Raw genomic sequence first — 26725 nt, forward strand, 5'->3', positions numbered from 1 at the left:
TCAGTCACTGGGTCCATGGACCTGAAATTAAAGATTGAAATAAACGTCAAGAGCCGTGCAAGTGTCAGCAACCACCCCGACCAAAAAAATTGGCCTATAGGCTCATTGGAGTGTCCCTCCCCACGGTAATCTACTCATATACTCATGGCCACAAGACAACGGTACACGGTAGGCAACACCTCCTTCACAAATGACAAATCGTTTGCGATGGTCAATTACACATCTTTTTTTCTCTTGGTTACCGCACGGATTTGTGTTAATGCAAAGCATAGACAGTTTTATGGGCGCAGAAAATGCAACTTCAACGCCAGCTCGTCTTCCTATTTTCTTTTCGTTGTGGGAGGTTTGATGAATGTAAGGGATGACAGCTACTTTCTTGCGGTCCTGTTGTTCATTGTTACCTTCCTGCTTGTCCAACCGTAGTGCTTTTTTTTTCGTTTTTTGGAGGAGGCCTTCAGCCACAGAAACCATTAGTAGCCTAGGGTACCCATAATCAGACAGTCGTCTAATCTTTAATGCCGAGCATTCTTGCATCATATGCTCGTATATGATGTAAAGTTAAGTAAATCGGAAATGAGGGGACAATCACTCATTAGCAATTACACCGGACCAGGATGAAGTTTTCTTCAACTGCAGATTTTTCTGTTCCTGTGGAAGCTCTATAGCTTTCCTCTGTAGGCGTATAGATACGCTTTGGTGGATGCTAATAAGTTATTGCTTCTTTATTCCAGTGAGGGTTAGACAGGTGACGCAATCAGCATGCTTATAACAGTTATTCATATTGCGCCTCGCATGCGTGCGAGCCAAGAAAAGTGGTCGCGGGCACCGCGGATTCTTCTGGCTAACCACTAGTAACTCTCAAAAGAAAACATTTTGACAGAAGTCTGTCTGGTTGGGACGTCTCCCACGGTTAAATTAGCCATTGTGACTGGGGGCGTCGATATCAGTCGCAATGGCGAATTTAGCCATGGAAGGCGTCGAAAGCCGTGCGGTTACCACCTTCAGCCCCAAGCCAAAGTTGTTCCTTCGATATGTTTTGCCTTCGAGCATATGATGCAAAGTTGTTCCTTCGGCGCCCATGCGTTAGTAGCATGGGCGCCCCATCAATAGGTAGTGTGGGCCAATATAGAGAACGTGCAACGCCGTGCGGCGTGCTTTATTTGTTCGAAATATAGAACGACAGACTCAGTTTCGGCGATGTTAAAGTCTTGCAGTCTTGAAATATTGGGAGATCTGTGCAAGAAGCAGAGAGTAAAAACGTTATTTCAAATATTTCACCGCGAACTAAAATTTAATAAACATTTCTACTTAAAACCTCCAGGTAGACTGGGCTTCCGCTTAAATCATAGTGAAGCGAGTCGACCGTAGTTGTCCCTTACCAATGACTTTCATTGTTCGTTCTTCCCAGAGGGAATAGAGCTTTGGATCAAGCTGCCTGCAGAAACTGTTCGCAGTTCTGATACCGCATTGTTTGCAAACAGAATCAAGGTCTCTTATTAAAATCTGTAACATGTGGATATTGCAGTCTTTCGTTTTTTGTGTGTGTTTGTGTGCGTACGGCAGATGGGTGAACATTTTAATTCGTGTCTTATAGTCTGTATATCGTATCCTGTGTTGTATCCGTCGGACACTGTAGTGGATGTGCATATTTCTTTTTGTATCTGGCTCTTTATTCTTGTATGAACGTTATGTGTAACATCCCTCCCTGTAATGACCCTCAATTGAGGGTTTACAGTATCTCTAAAAAATAAACAAATGTAGACGACTGCTTTTGTGTGGCGAAAACGGCAGAAATAGAAAACCTCCTTACCCATCTAAGTTCAACTGAACCGGCTATACAGTTTTCAGTTGAACTTGAGCAGCAGGGCGGCCTGCCTTTTCTCAATGTTCTACTCGGAAAGCACGACAAAGGCTTGCGGTTCTCGGTATACAGGACGCCAATCCACGCGGGACGGTCCCTCAATTGAGGGTTTACAGCATCTCTAAAAAATAAACAAATGTAGACGACTGCTTTTGTATGGTGAAAACGGCAGAAATAGAAAACCTCCTTACCCATATAAGTTCAACTGAACCGGCTATACAGTTTTCAGTTGAACGTGAGCAGCAGCGCGGCCTGCCTTTTCTCGATGTTCTATTCGCAAGGCACGACAAAGGCTTGCGGTTCTCGGTATACAGGACGCCAATCCACGCGGGACGGTCCCTCAATTGAGGGTTTACAGTATCTCTAAAAAATAAACAAATGTAGACGACTGCTTTTGTGTGGCGAAAACGGCAGAAATAGAAAACCTCCTTACCCATCTAAGTTCAACTGAACCGGCTATACAGTTTTCAGTTGAACTTGAGCAGCAGGGCGGCCTGCCTTTTCTCAATGTTCTACTCGGAAAGCACGACAAAGGCTTGCGGTTCTCGGTATACAGGACGCCAATCCACGCGGGACGGTCCCTCAATTGAGGGTTTACAGCATCTCTAAAAAATAAACAAATGTAGACGACTGCTTTTGTATGGTGAAAACGGCAGAAATAGAAAACCTCCTTACCCATATAAGTTCAACTGAACCGGCTATACAGTTTTCAGTTGAACGTGAGCAGCAGGGTGGCCTGCCTTTTCTCGATGTTCTATTCGCAAGGCACGACAAAGGCTTGCGGTTCTCGGTATACAGGACGCCAATCCACGCGAGACGGTACCTTCATTTCAACTCGAACCATCCCACTCCCCGCAAGGCATCTGTCATCACATATTTATTGAACAGAGCCAACACCATATGTTCTTCATACTAAGAAAAAAGAAGCGAGAAGTAGTCTCCGATCTCCAAAAAACTGGGTACCCCAGTTCATTCATCCGTGTCATAAGCCAAAAAAAAAAGCTTCATTCTTTCTCCAGGAACGCACCAGAAGCGGAAACGCGTGAGTGAGACGCTGGCTCGCGTTCTCGGTAAAGAAGGGGTGCTAACAACGCACAGACTACCACTATCGGGTGCCTTCTCCCCTGTCCGAAAGACCACCACCCTAAAGAAAGGGCCCACGGCGTTGTATTCAAAATCCCCTGCTCGGTCTGACCGGCCTCGGACGCAGAGAAAACGAGACCTTCGCGGAAAGAATGAGGCAACACAAAGCGGAAGTCCGACAAATGAACCGCTAGCGCAGCGCTGTGGCCGAGCACTGCAAGGCATGCGACCAACGAATCGACTTAGACGGCACTATTGTACTGGAAACCGAAGCTAACCCGCGCAGGAGGCTTCTACTCGAGTCGTGATACATCCAACAGACACGGCAGAATGTAATCGCTCCCTGGGGACACTTCCCTCTTCTTACATCCATGGTTTGCGGCCACTGACCTGGAAGCCTTCCACACGAGAGCTTAAAAAACCAAGCAGCGCCTCGCCCGTCCCGAAACGTCGTGTTTTTCCAAAAATCAACGTGGTTTGCGTCAGTCATCTTTCTACTAAACTAGCAACTCTCGCTGTGAGAGCTTGATGAGGCTTAGGAAAGCGCATCTAGAAATAGAAAGTAAAATGATTGGTGCAACCGATCATACGTATGGAGGAAGGAGGAGGAAATAGGGAGAATAAATCTGATTTATAATAGTCTACACAGTAGTAGGATGGACGAAACAAAATCGCGAAAGACACGTAACATACTAAAGTTTCCTAATTTGTGAGCAAGAAAGCGATGGAGAGGAGGCCAGTGTGTCAGTTTTTGAAGGCACGGGAATTTTTGTGGAATAAAGAAATTTGACGGAAGGTGATGGCCGATCTGGGAGCTAGACAAGGACAAGGGTACTTGTAGTTTAAAGGGCCTTGTCCTTAACCAGGCTCAAGTTCCATGATGAGCCAGGAGCCTACGCTAAGCTAGTGGCTCCTTTGCGGTGAGCTATAAGCACCATGGGGTGGTGCCAGGCTTTGCGGTTCAACAGCCAACCGAGAAAATAACAAGCTCTGACGGAACCACCACGCCACACCCGAAACAGCTGCCAGGCTGATTCTCTAATCGTCGAAACTCACCACCACGTCCTCGAGGCTGAGGTACGGGAACCCGACGTCGCGGATGTACATGGCGGGCGCGTTCTCGTTCAGTGCGCGAAAAGTGTGGCCGAAGTTGAGTAGCTTCCGTGTGCCCAGCGAGAACAGCAGCTCGTTGGCAGCCTGGAAACAAAGTTTAACAGTTCACTCTTCTCTTTCCGAAGGTACTGAATTTAAAATAATCTGTTGTAAAATATCTGCTCTGTTGCAGCCAGAAATTTCTCTATACAGTTAAAGCAGCCTTGGACCTTACAGGGTCCATGATATTTTAATATTCTACCAAACATACCAGGATGTTTTTGTCGGCCAGGAAGGGTGAGCAAGGTACATTTGTGGAAAAAATTAACGAACCTTGTCATTTGGTACCATATACATTGAGGACGGAAGACGGAAGGGAGGGGCATAATAGAAGGAAGGTGCACATGTAAGCGTACATGAGTGTACATGTGTGAGCCACTACGCTGTCTTTTTAGTGTGTTGTTAATGATAACTAAAACATTAGTCTGCTCTGCGGATGTAGCATCATCCAGCATGGCCCAGGCCACGAAATAGGGGGGGGGAGATCTGTGGTTGTCTGGTTGGGGACCATTTATGCTTGGATTTGTTGGCAAAGACAGGCGATTCGGTTCGATTCAGGTGCTGGTTACTTTTCATTCTGTCTGCCCATCTCTTCTACGTCAACAAACAAACAAATTTACGTAATACTGGCAGACGTCGGAGCCGCAAACAATAAGTTCGGCATTAGTACACAAAAGGTTGAGTTAAAATGGCTAATCTTGCAACTTATGAGGTTCATGGCCCAAGCACTGCACCATTTAGCCATTGTGCGTTGGAATCGCACCGCGTGACAATCTGCCAGTATTTACAGAACAATGCCAACACGCAAACCTGATTTATGTCTTTTTTTATAAATGCAAGGCACATAGGCGACAACAATACAGAGGGTAAAACTTGTAAAATTATCGAAGGAATATTGCGACTTCATCGTTTCGCAGATTTCTTTCAGCACGGATATAACAAGAGGGGAGATATAATCAGCTAACATGACGTCTCAAAGGAAGTTGAAAAATTACACATGTTTGGCTAGATTAAATGCAGCATTTCTGCGCTCCAAAATTTGCAACTCACAATTTCTCTACTTGAACCGACGGGTTTGGTATCAATTCCCGGTCGCGGTTACCCTATTTCGATGAAAGGGAACACAAGCGCCTGAGTGCTCTGAGATGTCTGATAGCGCTCAACAACCTCTGGTAGCTGACAGTAATCAAACTCTGTTTCTTGCGGCGGGACTGAGAGCACAGTTCCAGCTTCTATATGCGTTAATCTCCGTACACTGTTTTCTGATTAAGGCACCGTCTCTCTACGCTTTCATGCGCACCGAAAGGTACATCCTTTGGTCCTCTCTGGTATTATCCTATGCCACCTTCTTCGCACCCCTGATTCAGCAGCAATATTTCCTTATTAAAAGTATCCGCTAACATGATATATCGACGCTTAAATAAGACATCCAGCGAAAACAAGCAAAAATTGACAGTTCACTGTTTCCAAGGCCGCAGGCATATCAGGTTATGTTTCTTCCTCAAGTCACTACGAAAGCCCGTGTTTTAGCGTTCTTTTTCTCTAAAATCAGTGAGTTTATCATTTTGATAAATTCCGCAAGTAGTAGCTGCTTCTTTGCAGTGGCAACGTTTGCTGACTTCGTTTTTATTCGAAATATCCAGTCAATCAAGGTAGGAACACGCTTTGCAAGGATTTTTTTCGCAGATTTTTTCTGCACCCTGCCCGCCGTAAATATTTCCGAAAACAAAAAACCGAGCCACTGAGCAGAGAGCAGCGTAGCTTTCCTAAGCTTTCCTTTCTGACCCCGCATGTAGCCAAACACCACGTAAATCATGGCGCATATTTTCGCTTTTAATTGTGAAAAGAGTAGAAAGCCTGGCGACATTCTCCGCCAATATTCTGACATCCACGGTCAACGCTTCCTAAAGGATTCAAAATCATGCTTGCAACATAGTTCATGCTCTCGCACCTACTGGTTCTGACTGCCGCAGGAAATTAATTCGCTCTGCTAAAACATTCAAAATTCCCGCCGTAATTTTCCACGAACAGCGCTCTCGGGTACGTTGTGGCACTTGCGAAAACTAAATGTGTTTCTCCACGGTCCCCCAGATTGGACTCCTCCTGTTGAATTCATAGATAAGAAATGACTACCATCCCATCAATGCATAGATGGTGGTAATCTTCATCTGGTAACTAATTTCTTGCGTGAGAACTTCCTTTCGATTCAATGCCAAATTTCTTATTCCCCTTCCTAGACATATATTTTACTTTCCCCACCTATCCTTTAATCGCCTCGCCCTGGCTGTTCGTAAACTCCTGTGCATGTAGGATCTCTTCGGCAGCCTTCTGCACTGAGGGTTGAGGATGCTTACACTTGATCAGACTATGTGCTGCCGCAGTGGTTATGCATTTCCGACTGGTGCCATCTGTTGGCCGGCAGTAGCGAAATACGAGTAGCTCAGAGGGAATATTTTCATATGTAACCGAGTAAAAACGAAAGCATGCGCTAATACAGTGCGCGATGATTATGATACTGATGACCTGCCCTTCCAACACGCTGTAGATTCTAACCAATAGGATGCTTCTAGCGCTGACACCAACTAGTTCTGATGGCCATAGGAGATCACTGTGGCGTACCAAACGTTCAAATGGCCGCGCTAATCTTTGATGTTGAGTGCCATGCATGCAGCTTGCGATGCTAGCCGGGCAAACTAGAAGCGATTGCCCATATTTTTGTGACGTTCAAGAAACAGGTAACCTCGTGTCCAGCAGGGCCAATTAAGGGAGAGCATGCCAGTAACTATATACGTAAGAGGAGACACGTACCTTCGAGATGAGTCGCGCGTCGGGCAGGCACTCTCGCAGCTGTGCCTCGACGAGGGCCGACCGGCAGTCGGTCGTGTCTCGCGTCAGCCGACACCGGTAGGGCACCGCGTACGCCTCCTTCAGGAACGACGGAGACCCGACGCACTGCACCTCGCCCCGAGCCAGGATGGCCACCTGAGGGGGAAGGCAGCGCAGCCATAGCAACAGCGATTGCGACGAAAACACGCATAGCTATAGCTACGCTAAGAAGATTTTTGTCTTCCTTGAGGAAAAAGACTAATGTCAATGCTGTTCTTTACGCCAGTTTAAGCCTTTTGTGGAGGTTGTGCTTTGACGTTTTCTGCGACCTCGCGTTTACTGGTATGTTGAGTTTTTTCTTGCTACGTTGACAACGTCTTGACTTCTCGGACACTTTCCTATTCACTTTCAAGGAGGATCACGCAATGAGTGCAATCTTTGTTGATTTAGGAGGCGTGAGACTTGAGCTAGCTCTGCAAAGAATAAACTAACGACAAGAAAAAGGCTCGACATTCGTTCACACAGAAGCAATAATGTGTTTATGGTATCGGCTCAAGACTAGAAACACTAACCTTGGTAGAACAATCCTGTGTACTTAAAACATATGGGATTGCTCACAATTAAACAATTTATGTTAGCGTTTTCAAAGCGTGGCTAGTGAATACATACATGGAAACAAAAAGTTCATAGGCCACATGCAGTGAATGCATTCTATATTAGATTCCTTTGTCATGTGGACCCAATAGGTATGTCGGCTGAAAGGGCCGTTTTATAAATTATCAACTCGGGAAGCATGCCTGTATTATAAAGCATGTAAACCTCGTGACTGCTAGCCACTCTGAAAAATGTGTTTTGATAGAATGAAGCGAAATAAACTGAGACTGAAGAGATACATAAATTAAGAGAAATATGTCCAAGAAAGCGCTCTATCCTTCCCTGACATGCTTCTGCATGATACAACAGAACATCATGCATCATATATGCGTGCTTTTGTACGATGAACTTTGTAGAATGTTAGCTCTCGTGCTGTTCTGTTGTGTCTATTTTTAAGAGAGACAGAATTTAACAGTTTTTAACGCACAGTGGCATCACTGTGTGTTTGTTTCTGGTGTGCTCGAGTTGTCTCTAGCACTTTTCTGCCTCTGACTGCCTGAGTAGCACTTTTCTTATGTTTTTATACCGAACAATTCTGGACAAAAGCATTTTTGATTGGGAAACCATTTATTAATGCAATTTTTTCTTTTAATGCAAGATTTCACTATAACAATCAATGCTTCCGCAGATCACCTGACGGCAGTTTTGCACTTTTCTCTATTAATTTTTCGCTATCATCAAAAGCATTCCCCATTGGTTTCCTATGGCAAACTTAAATGGTCGATGCGTTTGATGTAAATAGTTCAAAAGAAAAATTTTGCAACATGTCACAAGAAAAGACGATTACCTCCAATACTTTCATAGCAGTATCTTACAAATTCCAAATTTTCTAAATTTTTTCCGCATATGTTCTACATGCATCCCCAGGTGGTCGAAATTATTCCGGAGCCCTCCACTACTGCACCTCTTCCTTCCTTTCTTCTTTCACTCCCTCCTTTATCCCTTCTCTTACGGTGCGGTTCAGGTGTCCAACGATATATGAGAGAGATACTGCGCCATTTCCTTTCGCCAAAAGTCAATTATTATTTTTAAAACAAGCACGTTATCACACTCAGCAACAAAGCAGTTGGTAACGCTTTTGCAAAATAGTGGAGCGTTGTACTCTCGAGAAAGCAGCGACCTAGCAGTTTTCCTTTTGATGTTTACGTAATTATATTTCACTCATAGCTATAGTGTTTTTTAGTTTGTTAGGTACTGTTTTTATTGAGGCCAACCAGAACAAAACAGTTTTAGCTAAGCTTCAACATCACTGCATCCATTCTAGGCTAGAACTCTATTAAGATAAAAACGCAAGACACCGAGAAATTAGCAGCTTGAGTATATGAAGCGCACAAAAACACAGCACACAGGAAAAGAAAGACACGGGACAGGCGCTACTTGCAACTTTTTGTGCGCTTCATCTGTTTTTGTGTGCTTCATCTACGCAAGCTAAGAACCAACTTGCCCAAGAACGTGTTTGTTCTACAGAAATTAACAGATTCATTTTGTGTAGTGTTCCTTGAAAACTTGGCGATAAATAGAACAAAACAGTACCAAATACAGAATCACTGCTTTGTCACATATGATTGCTAATCGCACGACACTCTTAGTGGGACCTTTCACACAATTTTACTAAGTAATGAAACCAGTGACCTTTGCGCCCAGTAAGCGCGCCTCTCATACCCGTCGCTTATGCTCTTATCCCTAGCACCTATATGCTACCAGAAATGATTTTGTACTATTCTGCGTATGAGCATCTTTTATGCTTTTCTTTTTTTCTCACTATTGAATCCTTGCGCAGGTCACTATTTTAAGGGTGAAGTCTTCCTGTTGAGTGAGAACATTTTTCATGAACTCGTACTGCGCACCTTGTCGGCCACGAACTCCAGCTCGTCCGGTCTGTGGCTGGTGAGGAGCACGGCACACTGGCCCTTGATGGTCTTGATGAGCTTCAACATGCGCCGCCGTAGCATCACGTCCACACCGCCCGTCAGGTCGTCCAGCACCAGCACCTGGAGGCACGCATTCGAAGAATACGGCCCACCATTAAACATGCGACTAAGGGCACACATTCTAATTCATACATTTCCTCCGACGTGTGTGTTTGGTAGAGAGGTTTGGCTTTTTCAAAGAGACTTTCCGCAATCGAAGAAACACGAACTGCAGCACGCTTATTCCCTTTTGGACTAAGATGAGGTATCAATAGCATCGTCTAAATTGCGAGTCCAGCTAGTTGAAATATATCCTCTCTTGTGTGCTTCGCTTATATCGCTCCGGCAGCTGAACATATTCGCCGGCTTTCACCGCACCCCTTTCTACGGCGCAGACTGTAGCCTTGAAGATAACACAGACAGAATTATTTGGTAGTCTTCCACCTATGCGCAGGGGTGAGAGCAAGCAACCCGTTAAAACGAACAAGTATTCGCAATGTCATATGTATAAGAGAATGTAGATCTTCCTCACGACGTTTCGTTTCGCAGTAATTCTCTGAAACGTAGAAAGCATGCTTATCAAGGCCTACAGGCTGTAGCGTATAGCACTGAATGAGGCCGTTAAAAAACAGCTATTGCACTTATGATTACTTACGTTTATGAGGGCATAAAGAGTTGAGAAATGTTTTGTATTTTTGGCGCTTAAATGCAGATATTTTAAGCCGGTTTTGAGAGCATATAAATATAGGATTACATATACTCACAAACCACGCGCAAGTATATACTGGACACATCGTTATCGATGTGATCCCCTTCAATCATGACATGGGATATTGCAGGGCGCCGTTACAGATTTTACAACAGTGCGTTATGAAACATGCGCTTTGTGCATTTGAGCAGCATGCATCGAAGGCTGCTAGACATAGTTGTCACGTCTGCTCTATATAGGAAGTTAGGCATTACGATGACTCTCTCAGTGGCTCAGAGGAAAAGTTTTGTGTACTGATATGGCACCTTTGGGGCCGTCATGAGAGCGACACAGAGGCCGGCGCACTTGCGCAGTCCCACGGAAAGCTCGGACACCAGGTCGTTCCGCCGAGCGTACAGGAAGAACGTCCGCAGAAGTTCTGCTACCAGCGATGGCGACACCGGTTCGTTGCTCATCTGTGCACGCATATATAAACACCCAACGCCACCAAATACAACACCTACTCGTCAGCGTCCTGAAAAGGAAGGTTTAAAACATGTGGAATGAATGCCAGATTAACATATATGCCCAACTTGTGAGCAAACGCCTTAATTCTCGCCGCCCTTGGTGACGATTACTTATTCGATCACAAGTTATTATCCCCATTCTCCTCAACAGAACGCTGATGCCCTTTTCCTGAGGCGGAGCGCAGCAGAAAAATACTCTCTTTACAATGGCTGTTGCAACCGAGAGACTTTGTGGAATAACGAAAGCAGTTTCGCACTGACGTTGTTCGTTTCCTAGTGCTCCCAGGGAGCGTTCATTCTTCTCTAAGGCTGATACACTTCATGCTCCGAGACCACTAGTTTGTGAAATTTTCTCTTCATGGACGCTTACGATTTGGGCAGAAGATGAAGAAGTCGTTGTGTACTAAGAGATGAGCGTATTGCTCAAACTTGAAACATTTCACGCAAAGACTCCATTTCAAGCCCCTGCATCGCAGGCCATCCCTTTAATGTCGAATGCTCATCCCTAACTCGGTTCTTGTAAACCAGCGCAACGGCTCGAAGCCAAACAAGGAAGGGACAAAACACAGCGCTGAAGTTGAAGACCCTGACGTTGAAGACCAATCTGCCATGCTCGCTTGTGTCTTCTCTGTTTCATACAGGGGCTCAACGTAATAATAATAATAATAATAATAATAATAATAATAATAATAATAATAATAATAATAATAATAATAATAATAATAATAATAATAATAATAATAATAATAATAATAATAATAATAATAATAATAATAATAATAATAATAATAATAATTGGTTTTGGGGAAAAAGAAATGGCGCAGTATCTGTGTCATATATCAGCGGACACCTGAACCGCGCCGTAAGGGAAGGGATAAACGAAGGAGTGAAAGAAGAAAGGAAGAAAGAGGTGCCGTAGTTAAGGGTTCCGGAATAATTTCGACCACCTCGGTCGATACATGGCTCCACGTCCCGCCAAAGATTCACGGTCACGGCACGCCCGAAATTTCGAACTTTTTTTTTCAGATAAGTTTGGTCACATTTGAAGATTCGATTTTTGTATTGTTTAAAGAAAAAAAAAATGACGAATGCGAATGTATTTAACATGCGCACCACAGATAGCTTGTTACTAAATGCGAGTTACAATCGATACCAGAGACGATGAGGAAGTGCGGGAACAAAAAGATAAATTCACCTCTCGTGTAAGGAGTGCTACTGCCGTTTTTAGTGATTGTATTGCGAGCCCAGGCACCACGTTGCAAAACAAAACGATCCGGATCTTTCCGGGCGTCAGCTGCAAGTTAGCGCCGCCCTCTCAGTGTTGTCACCCGTTTCAGTTATTTGCTTAATTAAGGGGACGCCGAAGAAGAATTGAAGGCAACCAGTATCTACCGATTGCTACGTCGTATTGACAAAGAGGAATCTGTTACTGAAAACAGACATTTCACAAGCTTAAAAAGGTAATTAAATGAAGTGGTGTCGTCATCGCCCGGCGTATTAGGAAGCAAAGGGCGGTGTCGTCAAAGCAGTTTGCTTTGTCCGGGTTGTTGACGCTAGAATACACACCCGTTCGATTGCAACCGGTAGTCTAGGGAGCCCTTTATCTTCCTGACGTCACTATTGTTGGATCAAGATTTTTTTACCGAATAAATGTGTCTTTTGCTTGAGAACAAACATCAGCGTATCTAGAAACAGGCATCTAAAAGATTTTTACTAAGAACAATTTTTGAACGGAGTTATCCTCAGTGCTCCTTTAAGTATGTTTCTCTACAGCGCATACAATAATACTGACATCGCTTGTAACCGTGACAAGCTCCCGCTCTTGCGAGACCGGACCAGAAGACACAACTGGCACTCGTCTCGTGGGCTCAAGACGTCGTCCCCGCCTGGGGGCCATACTCGGCCTACTTGCCCCAACTCCCAGCCCTCAAGAGGCCAATGAAGTTGTTCTCTCTCTCCCCTGTCCTCACGAGAAAAGGCATTTCATTCTCGCGATCTTTAATAACCGCTTCCATCGCTACCATCATCATACACTTAACCACGTGAAGCGAAGCCCTTCAGGATTTTGTGGATTTCAGATGCAGCCACCGTTTCTTTTAAAACGCTTCCTGTTAGTGCGAAATTCCCCCAAAACGCATACTAATGTCTGTCGTGTTCGTTGCATAAAAGCTGTTGACGCGAGCCCTACACTTACTTCGCAGTCACCATGAGCGGCCTCCAGATGCAACAAAACGGCGCGAAATGCATTTAAACCCGGCTTAAGCCGAGATCCTAAAATGAGTGCATGGAGCTGTTCCTGTGCGCCTTACGAACACTTATGATAGATCCGCCAGCGGTAACGTAGAACATTATTCTCGCTGCAAGTGCGGCATGAATATAGCCGAGGCTGAGCTTAGGGCTATGAAAGATGCACCTGTGCGAGACGAAAACGTCATAAATTTGCGGCACTTATAACATAGCACGAATGCTTGCGAACGCTGGTCTTAAACGCGCAGCGCCACGAAGCATAACTCACACCACAAAGAACTCTTTGTAACCCTGCCAAATCCAAAAAAAAATATAGGCAGCCATTCATGCGTGGCAGCAGAATTTAAGGATATGCAATAATTCTAAAAGCACGAAGTCTGCGAGGTAGCGCTGATCATTCTCGTTACCACGAGCGTAATCGCCATTAGTTTCCTTTTTTCCAATCCTTACATTTTTTGCTCTGAAGCGGTCGTGTCTTGATAGTTATCTCCGTGACTTATGCAGCGACGTGGTCGTCGCTGGCAAGAAATACTCGTGCATTTATTAGAGCTAAATGAGACAATTTTGAAGTCAAGGCAAATGGTTAGAAAGCTATTTTTCTGTAGTTCGCAACTATAATCGCGACCATGCACCTTTTTTTTGCGCGTTTACTTTATGATGTATTCTTTGTTATCATGTTTATACATGACCCAAATTGCAGGGGAAACTAAAGATCCGCCTTAAGGCAGTGACGCGATAGCGGAATGGGTTAATTCCCGTATATGCAGATCATGATTCTCTATATTACATTCATAGATCCCTGGGAGTCCTCACAGCTTTCCTGGCGCAGTGGTTGCAGGGAGCACCTGCCCTGCGATGGCAATTGTTGCCAGTAGTCGGCTCTGTGCACCAAAGTTTGCTCTTCCCGAGCGGCCAATCATGAACTGCCACCTCCGACGGTGGCCAGTTTGCTCACTATCTGGAGGGCAGGTTGTAATGACGTCGCAAGGTCACTTCCAAGGTTGCCCACCTGCCTCCTAGGCTGCTCTCTGGGGTCCTCCTGCCAGAGTCCTGTCTGATTTTTCGCTCAAAACGTCGACACCTATACTGGATTTTCTGATGAATGGGGCATTTGACGCTGTCGCTTTAAAGCGCAGATGCCAAGGTCGCAGGTGGTCTTTGCGCCTCCTTACAAGTGCGTGTCGGTCGTCACTGGAATGAGTTTCCTGCAAGCGTCTCGGGATACCTGATACGGGCCGCCTACTTGGACCCGGCGTCTTGCAAGGGGAGCGGCCTTCGAGTACGCAAGAGCAGAGCTTAACGCTCATTCCTTTTTTCTATCGCTCTTCACAGTAGTCCTCTTCTCTGAACTTTTACCATATCCATGTTCCCTGTTTCTGTGTTTGTTCTCATCAGCTGGAACCACTGCGAGAACTCTTTGTGCTGTCTGCTGCGCAGCCCTTGTTCCTCTCTCTCAAGTTTGCCGCGAGAAAGGCGATTATATGTCCTGGCTAATTCTGTCTTCTAGTATTGATTGACCTGAATCATTGTAAACATTCACTTACGAAGGCTATGCCATTCACGAACCTGGTGCTCAAAAAAAACGAAAATGAACAGTCGCGTCTATCGCAACGTTCTACTTGCCTTAGTATACTGGCCCCTTGAAACCTGTACTGAATACACATATGTACATAACCACCTGGAAAATTGCCCACCATCCGGTCGGCAGGTGGGCAGCCTATAACAATGTAGGCTTCACACAAAGCAAGCAAGCACACAGCGGCTAAATTCGGGGAATGACCCTCTAAGCGCTAGCGCACAAAAAGAAAAGCTGGGATCGAGGTCGACTTCGACTGCTCTACTGCACTGGCATTCAAAAAGTAAGTCCATGATAAAAAATATAGGAGTCATCACGGCCACCGCACGTTTCTTACTTAAATTTAGCACCTGAATTTTACGATGGCCTAAAGAAAAAAGAGGAGAGTAATTGGGTGGTACAAGAGAAGAAGTCATTTAAAGTAGAGGACAGGAGACACGAGAAGCGGTCGTCACACGAATGCCCACTGCTCGCCGTTACCTTGGCGAAGTAGTAGAGGTTCTCGTTCACGGTCATGTAGGGGAACAGCATGCAAGTGTGCGGCAGGAAGCCCAGGCGACGGCGTGCCAGCTGCGGGTATCTGCGCACGCTGTGTTGGTTCAAGAAGACGTCGCCGCCAGAGGGGGCCTGGAAGCCTACGGCGATGTGCGTGAGCGTCGTCTTCCCGCTACCGTTGGGACCGAACACAGCCATGATCTCGCCGTCGTACACGCGCAGGCGCACAGAGTTCAGCACGACGCGACGACCTTGCACCTGCGTTGCACTGTCCAGTTGAGCGTTGCTCAAAAAAGACCAGTTCTCTGGCACCAAAAAAATGATTAACTGTACCGTAGTACATGATCTGAATCACGCTTGCTACGTAAAAACTACCACATGCTTTTGAACCAAACGCTGCACTCGCGTGTTTCTGCTTTCGAACCCCAGAGTATAAACCATTAATTTTGGTAGCGCTAGTTTTTAAGTATCCACGTTTGCAGTACAGCTGTCAATACAATGAAGATTATGAAAGAGATAGGTATGGCCAGGTGCAGTTCTCAGATGAGCATATCTGACAACTGCATCAGCAAAGTACCGATACCTCTAGTGTCGAAAGGTTTTTCGTTTTTGGAAGGATTCGTGTTGGCCACCCTTATGGCACTGCCTTGGTCAGTCCTTTGTGTGGTTTGATTTAGCTTCTGTGCTCAAATAGAAGCTCGTGCGATGTTTTCAGGTTAGGCTTAGTTTTCGCTAGAGCTATTTTTGATTCTTTTTAGGAAAAGTTCATCGTTCTTTGTTTTAGTTTTTGACCTGGTGTTTTTCACTATTTCTCGTATGCCTCTCGTGCTGTTCTGCTGTTTAGTGAGGACAGGGGGGGGGGGGGGATATTTGTTTCTCGTAGTGGTTTATTCATTGTGTTCAGTTTATAATAATTGATTATTTAATTTAACAACAATTTGACAAATCCATAGCCTTTAAGGGCTTATGCCTGGTTTATGCTTTGCGTTGACAAGTTCATTCAGTGAAGATATATTTTTGCTGTTTGGTTGAGCCAAATTGTTCCCCTGATTCACTTGCAAAGCAAATTTATCTGTATGATTGTGAGGGCCACCCCAGTGATAGTTTCTCTTGTGACTTCTTCATGTTTTATTCTTGAAGATTCCGAAAACCTAGAGATTATCATATGCATGGCGTTTCTGGAATATTATCAGCGCTCCACAGGATATGCTTGAATATGCCTTGCGTTTCCTTGAAAACTAAAGCTCACAGTCTGCGCTTCTCCGTGTTGTATGTTTCTTCCTGTTGTGATACGTATGTTTCTTCCTGTTGTCTCACCTTTTCGCGCATTTAACGCTTTTTTCTACTTTGATGTATTCGAATAAATTTTAAAGCTCGTAGATCTTGTGCCAAAAATAATCCGACACAACCATTATCAAATGCGGTCATTTTCTCCACTGTATAGGATACGGTTAAACTACAAGCTGAAGCATGGTGAGTAGTAAAGAGGGGCCCTGTTTAAAGTGGAAACCGCTTCACACATATGGCGGACAGTTAAGCAATGGCAGCGATTTGAGAGATTTTAATAGTCGCCTGATCAGCCTTAATGGCCCACCCAGTCATGTGGCGTGCGTCGACTACTCATCACCACCACCTGCGCTGCTTCCGTGTGCACGCATCGCGAAGAGAGCTAAAGGTAGGTACAGACAACAGCAGTACGTTTGCACGTGCGCGACGCTAGCTCCGTCGCTGCATCTTTACAGCATTTTTGGATATTATAGATTAGGAGTTCACCATAGCACCAACCGCAGTGAGCGCTTTAATCGCGATTGCTAATATCAGCTCCCTAACACAGCTAATCGGCAGAGAGGGTCTCGGCGAGGTTCACATGGTCGCGCTACATAGTAAGGTCAGCTTACAAGAAAGTCGCGCACAACGAGCTGCCTTCTATGCATAATAACCTAGCGCCCATAATCCATCCATACTTCAACGGCGAGCGGCTTTGGCCCATCGCCACCCGTCAGAGTACTTCGGCTGGCCTACACACTCTTTGCTGTTAATGCGTAGTATTCTGGTTGCCCTGTGAGCAAGGCAGCCAGCGTCGGTGGGACCTTTCGTGTGCTTATTTACAAATGATGGCGGGTACAGCGCGCGACCGCAGCACAACCAGCATCACCGAAAGTACCGGTAAAGCCTGATTGTGGTAAACTTTCATAGAACCGTTGAGAACGATGATGTTATGGTATAGACTACTATTTCGGGAACCATTGGTTCAATCTACGCATGCTCGATGTTACATTTTTTTTTCTGGCGGTCATAGAATTTTTTTTTTCAATAGTAATAGTGCGCTGAAATAATTCTTCGCTGTTCATAATGTTTTTAGACAAGAGGCAAGGTGCGAAATTTCTGAAATAGATGGTCGCAGGCTGTACGTGCCACACTGTGCAAATACGCCTTCTGGAAGCGGCGGCGGAGGTGTCGCGACCACATGGCTGATGACGCGGAACTAGCATGTCTTGTGGGAGTTTTCTGTCCTCATGGTCCTTGTGAACGATTTCAAGTGAGTGCTACGGTATTAAAATGTGTATTTAGGATACACCGCTCAGGTTGCCTTCAGACATCATCTTGAGATTTAACGTTCGGTCTCTCCCAAGCTGTAGAAGGCAAAACAAGGCATAGTTTCCTCCTGATTGTTCTGCAATGTTTACTCTTTTCATAGTCACATAACTACATGCTAACAAAGTTGTCAGCTACAGAATAATTTGACGTTGAACTGAGCCTTAAATTAGAGTCGTAGCTCACACATGAGCACGAAATAATTAACAACAAAAACTGAATTCACCAAATTGAAACAACCAAATGTGTCATACAACCAAGGAGACGATTGCATAGACGAAACCACAGCACGTATTCGCGGGATTTGTCTCTGAATACATGTAATCCGCTACTTTCCTTGGGCGAAACTTTCATGTTGCAAAGCAAGGTCAGTTACGTGGGACGTTCTATGCGGCAGGGTCCTTGTAAACACATGTTATTATATATACAGTCCAAGTGATATCTGAAACCTAGTTTTGTTTCTGTCATTTTAAGTTGCCTGAATATTTCCAGAAAGAGAGCGGAGAGCGCGTGGAGTGCGCCATATGCTGGAACGCACACAAGAATGAAAAAGTTCAAGTCGTTGCATCGGCGATCATATGATCAGCTGCTCTTCACGAACACATCAAATGCTACGAGCATAGAAGGGTGGAAAAAAAAGTTGATTAATATACTGGCTTCATACTTCAACCAAGCTTCTATCCACTTCCAAAAATGAGTTCGCTTGATCTTCTACCTGAAATTTATGGCCGCCATTTTCAAGCGCTGGGGCTGGTGAAGCTAATTCGCAATATGCATGAAGGAAAATATCAGAGTCCCAGCAAAAGTTGCAGCCTATAACAAGAACAACGTCAAGGGCAGTAACATATTTACATTCCGCCCAAGATTACGGTGTCATTTTTCATGTCAGTATAGCCGTCAGGGTCTCGTATACGGCCGATTTCACGTAGCATGCAGGAGTGCCCTTCCTGTTGTGGTTAAGAAGCCATAATCAAAAGAAAACAAACACCACGGCTGCCATAAGATGGCCACAATGCTCTAATAAAAATGTATTAAACTGCATCTTACAACTCCGAGTGCGTTGTTTTGTTTCGTCGCAATGGAACCAGTGATTTAATGTTTTGGGTCAGACACAGCTTTGATTGCGTCGAAAGCTACCTTGTGTCCGGTTCTGCACTGATCGCATTACTAAAACCGAAAACAAGTTCCGCTAATCAGGTGGACTCAAATTCTCAAGTTCGTTACTAAACAGATCGATATGACGCCTCGAACTACCGCTACTAGCAGAAAATCAGAGGGGAAACTTAAGCTCGTCCCTAAAGGTATGACGTAATAGCGTATCGAGTTTATTCCCATTTATGCAGAAGGTAATTCTCTACTTCAAATTCATAGGTCCCTGGGTGTCCTCATACCCTCTTGGCGCAGTGGTGCAGCGGTTAAGCGATGCGCCAGTGCCCTGCGATGGTAGGTGCTCCCAGCGGTGGCCTTCCGCGGCCCAGGTTGCGCTTCTCGAGTGACCAATCATTAACTGCCACCAGGTACGGTGGAATTTGCTGACTCTCCGGTGGGCACGTTGTGATGACGCTGCAAGGTCAAGTGACCTTGGTGGGCCACCTGTTTCTCTGGTTTCTCTCTGGGCATCTCCTGCCAGAGTCATGATCGTGATTTTCTCTCAAATCACCGACTTTGCCGGCACCAGCTTTTCTAGACAACAGTGCTTTTAATGCTGTGGAGTTGAAACATCAAGCCACGCTAAGTTTTAATGTCGCTCTCCCCTTCCTGGAAGGGCCAACATGCAGGGAATAAAAAAAATCTTTAAAACTTTTCTCTTTGGTTACTCTTGAAGCTTTGGGGAGCCTATGATCCTTGTGGGAATACAATATTTCACTATCAAACCTAGAAATTGCAATCCTAAAAAACCCGATAGCTCCTTGAAGCCTCAATCTTTGACTCTTGACGATTGGGGTGAAATGACCTTGATCAAATTTGAATGCCGGTGAACCTGTGTGTGCTCAGAATAATGACGGACTTGACCTAGTCTGAAAATGAAAATGGCCCAACTGCGAAATGAGACCGGTCCACCTCCGAAATTTGGGTGGCTCACCCCTGAAAATTTGAAAATTCAGTTGACCTGAGGTAGGATCCCACCTGGAACACCCCAGAAATGGGCTTGGCCAACCTCCAAAATTTGGGTGGCCCAGCCCCGAAACCTTAAAAACTGAGTTTACCCCCGTTCGCAACCGTGTTGGGCAAAATATTTCGGTCTTACCAGTGCTAAAGGCAGCCATTCTTTTGTCCATTTTTTTTGCTTCCACTGTAGGTTTAGAAACAACTCAGAGTAACCTACCATAGACACATGATCCACGTAGATGGCCGGTGGCTCAGAAGGTCGATGGTCGTTGGGCTCAAAGAGCTCATGCTCCGGATCTGGAGTTTGCCACGGGGTACGGTGCTTGCTCGGCTGCGGATGCGGAAAATGCTGTTTTTAAGACTCAAGACCCCTCAGGATTAAATTCACACGTGACCCATACTCTGACGCACACAACACATCATAAGTAATAACTTTCTAAATCAAGCTGAAGTAGTACGCAATTCAGATATGATGAATACCACTCAACGTTCTTATATTTACAGTGCCAAACATTTCAGTACTCCTGTACTCTTATTTGCGTTCACGTTTGAGAAGAATACACTGAAGGAAGTTATTACTCCCTTGCTGAAGTAAGATTCCCGCAGGTTCGAAGAGGCTAGTCCAGAGAGATTGAAGTTAGAAGGCGGCCTTGCATTACGCCGGAGCAGAAATAAATGAGAACGGGTTAAGGGCAGAGGACAGATATGCCTTTCTATCCGTTTTAGTGGCCGCAACAAGATGAACTCATTGCAACTTGCACCACAAAAGTGTGAAAATGTTTGGTACAGGACGTCAGAACCACGAGATTGCCAGAAAAATTGGAGCCAAAACAGAGTGCAAGCATCTGGCCGCATATTGTGAATCACTGACCAACGTAGAACGAGAACTTTTGAACTTGTAAGAATTATACACAATTTATCGTACATTTCAGCCCATTCAAACTCAGTGGCTGTGTCTAACCGTTTAAAACGATGGTTTCAGCTGCGTGAGCTCGCGACTCCATGAAGCCAGGCGCAGGCACCTATCTTGCAATCTTCTACACGACCCGTGGCTTTCTACCTGTCAAGAGCCGCGTGTACTGAGACCCGTAAGTGATCAACGATGTTGTGAAATATTTGAAGGCTCTTTCGTTCTGGAAAAAGGGCCGCTGGGTCACCGCACCAACGGCTTGCTTGTGGCCCGTATATCAAGCACACTATCTCAACTAGTCTACATGACAAGGCAAAGAGCACACACTGACTTGACCGCTGTCGGTGCAGGAAAAAACATCCCCGGAAGATGAGTCCCCGGAAAAAAAAAGTTCCATTAGGAAGCGCTAAATAGAAGTGGTCCTGAAGCGAATAACTGCCCAAAGAATTAAAGAATTAGTTCGTTGGGAATGAAACCAAAAGTGACATGTTGGCGACTACTCCGCCTGAGTCGGTCTGTTAAATGATAGCGGCTCTACCACTGTTGCAAAATGCCATTGTCGTCTGAAATCTTCGAGATGACAGCCAATACGTTTGTATCAGCAGGATCGGGAGTATGGACGGACGGAATCTGTTCGTTGCTTAGTCACTTCTATGCCAACGGGTGGAACCGCTGTAGCGTACAGTGTTGTTGGATTGTTAGTCACGTGTGCTACATCAACCGTGGCCTACTGGATTCTCCACATCGCAGTTGGATAAGCGGAAGGAGTTCGCTGAAATGCTACGTTTTAGCTCTGTTTACCCGCCTGTAGGCACCGGAATCATATCATGTACCAAAGAATGTCTGGTATGTCTCTGCGCCGGTTCTAGCATAAGTCTCTAGTGGAATGGTCCAGAATGAGTGCACTTTTGTAGCCATTACATTTACCACAGCACCAGCGGGGACAAGTATGCGGTTTAGAGCGCACTGCTTACCGGCACTGCATGTAACGTAAGATAAGCTAGCCAATAGGCCATGGGATAGCGTGTGCCCATCATAGAACCGGTGTGTAGCCGGTGCCACTGAGGATCTTACCCCCCCCCCCCCCCCCCCCACTCCCGCATGTGAAGCGGATACTTAAATCACAGGGGGTTGCGGGACGTTTGGTGACACTCTTTGCGGCCACTTTTTCCTACTTCGAAAATATGGATGTTTTTTGCGGTGATATTTTTTTAGCGACATTTTTCCAGGGGACACTGTATCCGGGGGCGTTTTTTTTTCCGGAAGCCGACTGCTATATTGAACGTCAAGCGTTACGCACAGGTAACAGGTCGACGCTTACCGTTAAAAAGCTCAAGAAACGAGGCCCGTCCACGTTGGTGCTGAGTGGTAGCAGATCATCCATGAGGACTGCCAAAGTGAGGTTGAACGATGTGCCGAGCACCATCACCATGAGCACTGAGGCCAGGCTGGGCACGTCAGCGGCAAGCATCAGGTTCAGTTGGTCCCACTGCATGCCAGTCACTGCGTACACCAGTGGTGCATTTTCATGCATCATAGCGACAATTTTCCATGGCGTAATCAAAAACTCTCTTAATTTGGTTCTGAAATCTTGATTTTTGCTCCTTTTTCGCAGCAGTTTTTTACGAAATAAATCACAAAAGAAAACAAAATATTAGTTCTTAAAATTCTCTGAAAAACTATTAAGACACTTTCCTCTAAATATTTGTGTGCAAAATTCTCTGAAACGGTGTAATTCCCGGCATGGAACATCACTGCCATCGATCCAAATACATTATTTTCATCAACACCATCACCTCAGCTATACCCACTCTAGCACAAAGGCTTCTCTTACAGTCAAGCTCAAGCTGTGGCTATGCTATCCCCAGAAAGTTCGTATATGATCTCTTAGCGCAAGTGATCATCGTTCACTCTTTCTCAGGCCAACGTACCAAGCCCGGATACATTTCCACTTCACGATGAAAGCTACAGGTAGAATATTTTTTTTTTGCATTTTCATCCTATACACTATGCCCTCTGTCTGCTAAGACTGCCACCGTGACTTCCCTTTACATAGCTGGCCACCGTTGGGTGCTACTTACATTAAATCTTCTTTGCTAACCTCTATGTTTCCCTCATTAATGCAGCGCGAAGACGAACACGGACAAGAGAGGAGGCGCTCTTCTGTTCTCCGTGTTCGTCTTGGTGCTGTATGAACGAAAGCATGTAATGCCAACTCGCCCAGCAACTGGTTTTACCAGCTTTCTGCAGCAGAGGTAACTAGTAGCAAGCTATAACTACCCTATCCTTCCCTCTAGACAGATACTGACAATGCAGTTCAGCTGCAGGTGACTCGAGCTGGAAGTACTGGCTTTGACAGCTAGACTAAATGCGCAGAGCAATAAAAGTGTGGAAATATTCGGGAACACTTAAGCTCCGCCTTAAGGATGGCAAGCATGGAGCGAATTTACAGTGGCAGGTCGGCAGTTTACGCCTCACAGCTCGCACTTGAAACCCGGCGTTGAAAACAACGCCCGCCGCCGCTAAGCGGAATCCGCCAGATATTGACTTCCGGTGCTTTTTCCGGGTAGTTGTCTGGTTACGACTGGATTTTCACACAACGAGCCAATTAATGCTCTCGCATTAAAACAGTGATCTAAAATCATTTCCACCGAAAGCTTCACCTTCACTTCGCTGTTGATGCTACATCCTATGATCGCGGCTGAGAACTGAAGAGACTTACACTTTCGCTCAAAGGTGACGACCAAGTCCATGGCGAGCTGCAGCGCGGTGTTGGGAAGCAGGCAGGACAGGAGTCGCACGCAGGAGCTCATTTGGACATAGAATAGGTACGGGAGGAAGGCTACGAGCACTGCGATGCAGGTAGCCAGCACGGCGAGTGTTTCCGAGGTAAAGAAGGCCGTCACCAGAGTCACGTAGCTGAGGATATGCAGCGCGTAAGCGTACAGCAGAATCACAAGCACGGTCGGGTCGGTGTAGTGCAGGTACGACACACCGAACCGGTCCAACACGCTGGTCAGCACGTACAGCAGGGCGCAGCAAGAGGTCAGCAGCGGGCCCAGGCCCCGAAGCAGGACCTCGAACCAGTAGACGCACGCGGACTGACCCATGATGCGCCGGAACTCGCGAAGGCGCTGGCGCTTGTCTCGCACCGTGTCCGCGGCGTAGTTGAGCAGGAGCCACACGACGCCCAGCTCGAAGGCTAGTGTGCAGTGGTCGCGGTGCAGTGTGACCCGTGAAAGGGAGGGACTCTTGTCGTGGAAGGAACGCGTGCGCCAGCGGTAGTCTGGCTCGGGCCGACCATGAGCGCGCGCCGTCAGCCTTAGGTGGGCGCCCCCGAGCAGGCAGATCACAGGCACCACGTAGTCGCGCCTCAGCGGGTAGTAGCCCCGGCGGTCGTCGCGGTCGTCCAATAGGTACAGCCGGCTCGTGTTGTAGCGCAGCGTGTAGCGGAAGTCTTGCGGCGGGCGCTCGTCCTGCGTCGGCCAGCTGGGGTTTGCTTACGCATGTTCGTACATCATTCGGCAAGCATCAGCATCGTAATCTCAATTGCTCCTGTTCAAAAATTAAACTGCTAGTAGGATAAGGCCAAAGCATAAATTTTTCTTTCGCTGGGAAAGCCAGCTAATATGCTCGAAAGAGGCCCCATTCAGTTGCCGCATCGCTGCATTCGAAGTTCATCGCTTCATGGTTCTTAGCGGATCTTTGAGACTCCAGATCATTTTCTGTAGAAGAATTGGTTGCTAAGAAGCGCGGCTTATATACGCCGCCTCCCCGTTCACAGCAACTGAGAATTCTCTCTTCGCTTTTCTCCGCGTTCTTCACAAAATATTTTCGTGCACAGCTTTAGCGTCGCTGCAGTAGTATAGATAGCCGAACCCGGCTATAGCGAAATCGTTCGATATATCAGTAAAAATTGCAGTAGGTAAGCTTAGCTGCAACCTAGAAGGTGAGAATAAATTTCACCCATGCTACCTATGCCGTTCTTGCAGCGACGTGTCCCCCGCCAGCATAGTGGCAGCGCGCCTCTCGCTAAGAGTTGCTATCCCTAGCATGCTTCGCATCGAAACCGTAGCGCGGTGTGCTTTAGAACTATAGGCACTGCCAATCACAAGGTGCCTAATCTTGTTGCCTGTACAGTATCAATAGAGCAATCACCAATTCAAATGGACTAAGATGGTATTACCGTTATTCTTAGCTTCTAGTAGTATTGAGGTCAATAGGCATTGAGTATACAGGGTAGATAGTTTTTGTAGCACAATCTCGCCTCCATCCTTCAAGAGGTCTGCTGTTACCTGACCTTAGGTTACCAACTGCTTTCCCCTTTTGAATGACTCCTAACGCTTTCTTTACTTCTTTTGTTACTGATGGGATGTGCCATTGCTGCGCGCTATTGCCTCTTTCATTAACGTCCTGATTGCATTCGTTACTATAAAGAATTGTGTAGGACTCGTCGCCTACTTTAAATACCTTATCCATATTGCTAACGATATTGCCCTCTTTGTCTCCTAACGAATACATGTGATTTTTGCCTAAGGCTAGTTTTCTCTTCGCTTTTAGGATACCTCCGTTCGGTAGTGCATGATCGATTCTCTCGATATTAAACTTTCTTATGACGGTGACCTTGCGTTTATTGATTACTTTGATAGATCCGCCAGTTCTATTACATCTGTAAGGTTGGATGATTTTATGGTTTGGCATTTCTTAATAAGATTGTTCGTGTCCTAAAAGAGCTTGCGGTATAACGCCTCACCATCACACCACCTACTTCTACTGCACACCCCGTAATGAAAGCTGTGAAATTCTTTAAATTATTTTTCATTGATTGAACAATCACGTCGTCTTCTTTATTGAAGGCCGAACATCTGTTGGCCAGCGAGATCCTAGATTCCTCGTTTCGATTTTACCGCTAACTCGTTAATGGGCTTCCGGTTCACTTGTTTGTCCCGGTCCCTATTCATGTATAGGCTTATTCGAGACCTCGCCATCCTGTGGTTGCTGCAACGCACATCTTCGAGAACCTCCACATACTGTATGATGCCATGATGAGCGCACTGTATGAAGTCTATTTCATTTTAATCTCACCATTGGGGCTCTTCCACTTCAATTCCTGTTCTCCCGTCTGCGAAAGAACGCACGCATGATTCGTATAGTAATTCTCTATGCGAACTCTACCCCCTGCTATTTCTAGATCCTACGCCATTGTCGCCCACTGCCTGTTATCCAACCTGTTTCTTGACTAATTTGGCATTGAAGTCACCAATGAGTACATGTGCTGTGCTATTACTCTGCTTATTGCCGATTCCGCGTCTTCATAGAAGCTTTCGATGATCTGGACACCATGGCTAGATACAGGCGCATAGGCCTGTATAACCTTGCGTTTTCGCCTCTTTTTAAGCACAGTTGCGATAACTGCCACCATCTTGTTAACAATATGAGCTCCTCTGTGTTCGCAGCTATATCCTGATTGATGAGATGTCTCACATTTCTGCGCAAGCCGTCAAAGATGATTATTAGGTCGAAGGCTGCCGACTCATTGGCCTCGGTGTGAGCGTAATCGACGGCTGCCTGCGGGTCCGGGAAGCCCGCCAGGCCCTCGACGGGTGTGTAGTCGCGGAAGGTCTCTTCGATGAGGCGTTGCGAGTAGGGCGCGTGGGGCGCGTAGGCCACTCGTCGGAACACCACCTGTTGCTCGACCACGGAGCACGGCCAGTCCAGCAAGTGGACTCCCGTGAGCGGCGGGTCGCGGACGCGGTCGACGAACGGCGTCCCCGTGGTCATCAGGAACAGCAGCACAAGGAGCGGCCCCATCAGACACTCGGACAGCGAGAGCCAGCCCTGGCGCAGCATGGCACGCAGGCACAGCTCCTTCCAGAGCACGGCCATCAGCTGACTGCCGATACCCATGTCCGTCTGCGTGGGCGCAAAAAAAAACAAATTGGCAAGCCGATTCCAACTGCGTTGTTAAGTCCAGCTTTCTCGCCCATGACTTTAAACTGTGAGGTGACTGTGTAATACTCTAGGATACTCTTATGAACATATTTATTGGAGTTGATGCGTGGCAAAATCTTGCTTTTCATTTGTGTCCTCAG

At 46.1% G+C, this 26725-nt stretch overlaps 1 protein-coding gene across 1 annotated transcript; it reads right to left on the bottom strand.

Moving 5' to 3' along the window:
- Nucleotides 1–26541, bottom strand: LOC144124101 (phospholipid-transporting ATPase ABCA3-like). Its single transcript, XM_077656764.1, has 10 exons — nucleotides 26118–26541; nucleotides 23356–24109; nucleotides 21955–22136; nucleotides 19941–20054; nucleotides 15005–15277; nucleotides 10501–10650; nucleotides 9424–9567; nucleotides 6905–7078; nucleotides 4001–4141; nucleotides 1–21 (listed from the first exon to the last, which is right to left on the bottom strand). The coding sequence occupies exons 1-10, from the start codon at nucleotides 26538–26540 to the stop codon at nucleotides 1–3; spliced, it is 2376 nt and encodes a 791-aa protein (XP_077512890.1). The 5' UTR covers nucleotide 26541.
- Nucleotides 26542–26725: the final 184 nt, after the last annotated feature.

This window comes from Amblyomma americanum, chromosome 3 (genome assembly GCF_052857255.1).
Source record: "Amblyomma americanum isolate KBUSLIRL-KWMA chromosome 3, ASM5285725v1, whole genome shotgun sequence".
Classification (NCBI taxonomy): Eukaryota; Metazoa; Arthropoda; class Arachnida; order Ixodida; family Ixodidae; genus Amblyomma; species Amblyomma americanum.